The 3,778-nt window shown below is 49.3% G+C and overlaps 1 protein-coding gene across 1 annotated transcript in view; it reads right to left on the reverse strand.

Annotated features, from left to right (window-relative positions):
* PIGO (phosphatidylinositol glycan anchor biosynthesis, class O) overlaps nt 1-3,778 on the reverse strand; it is a gene marked incomplete at its 5' end in the record, with an annotated part of 10,788 nt that overhangs the window by 3,879 nt on the left and 3,131 nt on the right. The window contains 3 exons of the mRNA XM_009077252.1: nt 25-464; nt 2,295-2,468; nt 2,926-3,085. Of these exons, the coding sequence (XP_009075500.1) occupies nt 25-464; nt 2,295-2,468; nt 2,926-3,085 (774 nt within the window). The remainder of the gene's footprint in view (nt 1-24; nt 465-2,294; nt 2,469-2,925; nt 3,086-3,778) is intronic.

The following is a 3,778-nucleotide window of genomic DNA, read 5'->3' on the forward strand; positions in this document are numbered from 1 at the left end:
GAATTGGCGGTGGCCTATGATGACCCCAGAAGCAGATCCAGCCCCTCCTGGGTGAAAACATGGGCCAGTCCAAGAAGAATAGCCCCCATGAGGCCCCAGAGCAGCGGGTACAGGAGGCAGCTGCGATAGAAAGAGTCTGAGGACGCGGCCAGCTCTGAGGCCACGTAGCAGAGCAAGCAGGAAGCAGCGATGAGGACGCAGCCCCCCACCATACGCAGAGAGTGGAAGCGAGCCCAGGACTGGGTGCACACAGCCCGTGCCTCCCGCAGGTAACGCTGGAAGTGACTGATGAGGCTTCCCAGCCTGGATTCCAGCTCCAAAGGCACCAGTGTTGCCCCCTGCACCTGGGCCAAGAGCTGAGTGTGCTCCTCCACGGCACCGGAGAAGAGCTCCTGTAGACGCTGGAGCTGTTCTGCTGGCAGGTCCTGAGCCACCAGCGAGTAGGAGTGCAGGAAGCGATCCACCTATGGGAGAGGGGACACAGGTCAGACAGAGGCACTGGGACCACTGGGATGGGATTCACTGCCTCAAACAGTTCCTTCAGAAAGGAAACAGCTGCAATCTGACAACCCCTGCCAGGGCAGACCTGTCTCCAGCTGCAAGATCCACACAAATCCAGGATGTCACAGGCAGAAAACACAATCTCTCTGCCAAAGTGACATCCCTCTCAAGTGATGCATCCATCCCAACAGCCACACTGCCTCCTCTCACGTCTTCACCTGCAGCTGCACCTCTGCTAATGTCATGCATCACTAAGGGCTTCTATACAGTCCTTGGCAGCAACAAGGAAAACATCCTCCAGAAGTTCAAGTCATTACTAGATGTTAACCTGCACCCAATGTCAACTTTTACAGCTTTGTCTGAGGATAGACATCAAATTAAGAAGCTTGTAGTGGATCCAACTAAACTGCTTCCCCTTCTTTAATACAAGCACATTAAGCCACTGCACAGGAAAGCTCATTATTCTTGCTTCCTGCTTCAAGAGAACACAGACAGAGGCAGCTGTGATCCCAAAGTCATAAAAGTCTTACAGGGGCATTAGCAGGGCAGGGCACCTGCACATACATCCAGCTGCACAGTAGTACACATCTGCTCAGGGCCTGCAACTTCACACACCTTCTAGTCACTTCAGGGCACAGGCAGAATCAGTCTGCCCCTGACCATGAATGGCACACATATGCCCCAGTTCTCTCTCAGGCTTGCACAACCTCCCTGGAATGCCAAAGCTTTTTCAACATATGATTGAGACAGAAGCCTCCTCAGACAAGTGAGTGCAAATATTTAAACAGGAAGGACTGAATAATGTTAATTCCTACTAGATGATTGATATCCTCTGTGACTAATGGACATTAATGTACAGTATCATCTTTAAATGACAAAGCACTCTGTAGCTCTATAATTACAGAGCTGAGAGGCTGAACTTTTCTATCTTCCCATCAACAATCATATCCTCTCCAGTTCCTCACTGGCTTGCACCAGTGGCATCCAGCTGGCACTCCTGAAGAGCTGGATGGGCTCTGGAGGAGTTGTTCCTGGGCTCCCATCAATCCAGGGTCTCTGAAAGACAGACCAGCCCTTACCTTAAACACATGCCTTGCAACGCTTGTGGCAAATCTGGCTCTGCAGCACGACCAGAACCACAACCCATGGCCCTCACATCTTCCATAGTGGCTCTGACTTGGCCTGCTCCATTGAAAAAACCTGGTATAGACACTCTCATTCAAATTTTGTCATTCAGCTCTTGAGGTTCTGCATTTTGTTGCACTTGGTGTAAACTGTTCTTTCTGTATCCCACTTTACTGTCATCTGTTACATGGTATTTCTTTTATTTACTCCTTTACTGTTTCCCTTTGGCCACTGATCTAGAATAGCTTTTTAATTAACAGTGTTTCTCCTCCAAAATGAAAGCAGCATCAAAACTTCCACATATATTCTCCAATCTCCATTCATGAAACTTGCCCCTGGCCATCCTCAGCCTTGAGGAACCATAGATCCCCATTGACAAATCCACCTCTGACCATCTAGGGCCAACCCTTGTCCCTAAATGAATGCAACCTCCCCAGCCAGTATTTTCCACATCACAGCACTAAACACATATATCTCATTTAAATTTGGGGAAAATGCTGTCACCTTTCACTGGAGCAAATACAGCAAGGAGGCAATGCTTCAAAATAAGTTCCCCATGAAGATAAGAGCATGTTGCCACCCCACCTTTCTCAAATAGAAGAGGTTTGTGCTTAAAAAGCCATTCCTTCTCCCCTCTAGTCCAATGGTGGCCCTACCATTGGCCATACCTGCTTGGCGTTGATGTGATAGACCGAGAGCTGCTGCAAGGCTGCAGACACAGCATCACCATCCCCAGAGAAAAGTTCAGCCATCACCTCTCCAATGTTACTGTATGGGATGGGCACACCCAGCAGCAGAGCCACAGTGGGCACCAGGTTCACCTGGGGAATGGTCTCCGGCTCCTGAAGAGACAGGGGAGAATCAGGAAATCCAGAAAGAACACAGCAACACAGCTTCTCACTTGTGCTAGAGGACAATGGGGAAGACATCCCTGTTCAAAGGTGAATCCAGGCATAAGCACAGTTCTGCCCACCCCAAGTGCCCAGCAGAGCAAAGGATGCCTGCTGGCAGCTGCCAGTCAATGGGTAAGGCCCAGCTGTCTAACAGCTCTCCTCGCCCCATACAAACACCACTCACAGATGAAGGGGCCTGAACATGAGTCCCAAACACTTCAGTCACTTGCATCCTCTGTCAGCCCTTCCACTCTTGGGACAAGGTGACAGACTCCCCACTTCTCGTCAAGGTGACAGACTCTTCCTTCTCAATCCAAACAATCCAAATGAAACTGTTACTCTCTGTAGTCCCAGGATGCAGTTTTCACCCCAGACACCACCTCAGGCAGTGACAGCTTCTTCTCACCTCTGGAGGGCCACTGCCAAACAGAGGTGTTCTGCTGTACACAAACAGTGCTGCATTCACTTCCTTCTCGCTGTCGCCACCATGGTCTCCAGTCTCTGTCATGCCGTGATCCCCAGCCACCAGAAGAAGGGTGTCATTCCCCAGGTGATCCACCAAGGACCTGTCAACAGGATAAAGAAGGTCAACTCCTACCTGGGCAGGAGCCCAACTAGCCTAGGTGGGAGAGCATACATCCTCACCAAGCCTGCCTGTACCACACAGCTGAAGGGTATGAGCAAAATTAAGTGTGATGCAGAGCTGTAACAGCTGGCCCAGGGACCAGGCTGCTTTAAAGCCAAACTGAAAATTCAGACCCCTGAGATACAGCAGATCAATCTTCCTTAGATCCCCAGAAAACGGTGCCTTCAGGAGTCTTGACAAAAAGCATTTCAGAAGAAAGGTTCCCAACAGGAACAAATTTTAGGCTGCTTTTATTTGGGTCTTGTATCATGTTGTATGAGCCATCTTCTACTTTAAAGGAAAAAGAATGTGTTCAGCCCCTGAAGGACGCAGTAGATATAGCATGGTATATATACTGCACTCTCAGGTACAGCAGGGCAAGTTATCAACTCCTCCTAGAAGCAAAACTTAAAGCAGTCCTTAAGGTCAAAAGCTGCAGCATTTTGGGTTGAGACACATGTGCATGGTTGAGATTTCTGGATCCTATTCTGCTCTCTGACACAGAGGTGCAACTCATGGGCCTTTGTGGTAAATGCAGCATTCCCTAGCCAGAGTCCTCCACATGCTTCTAAAACATTGGTGAAACCTCATATTTGCTCTAGTAGCTTTAATCTCCATGTTAAAGATGGAAAGA

Source organism: Acanthisitta chloris, unplaced genomic scaffold (genome assembly GCF_000695815.1).
Source record: "Acanthisitta chloris isolate BGI_N310 unplaced genomic scaffold, ASM69581v1 scaffold19240, whole genome shotgun sequence".
Classification (NCBI taxonomy): Eukaryota; Metazoa; Chordata; class Aves; order Passeriformes; family Acanthisittidae; genus Acanthisitta; species Acanthisitta chloris.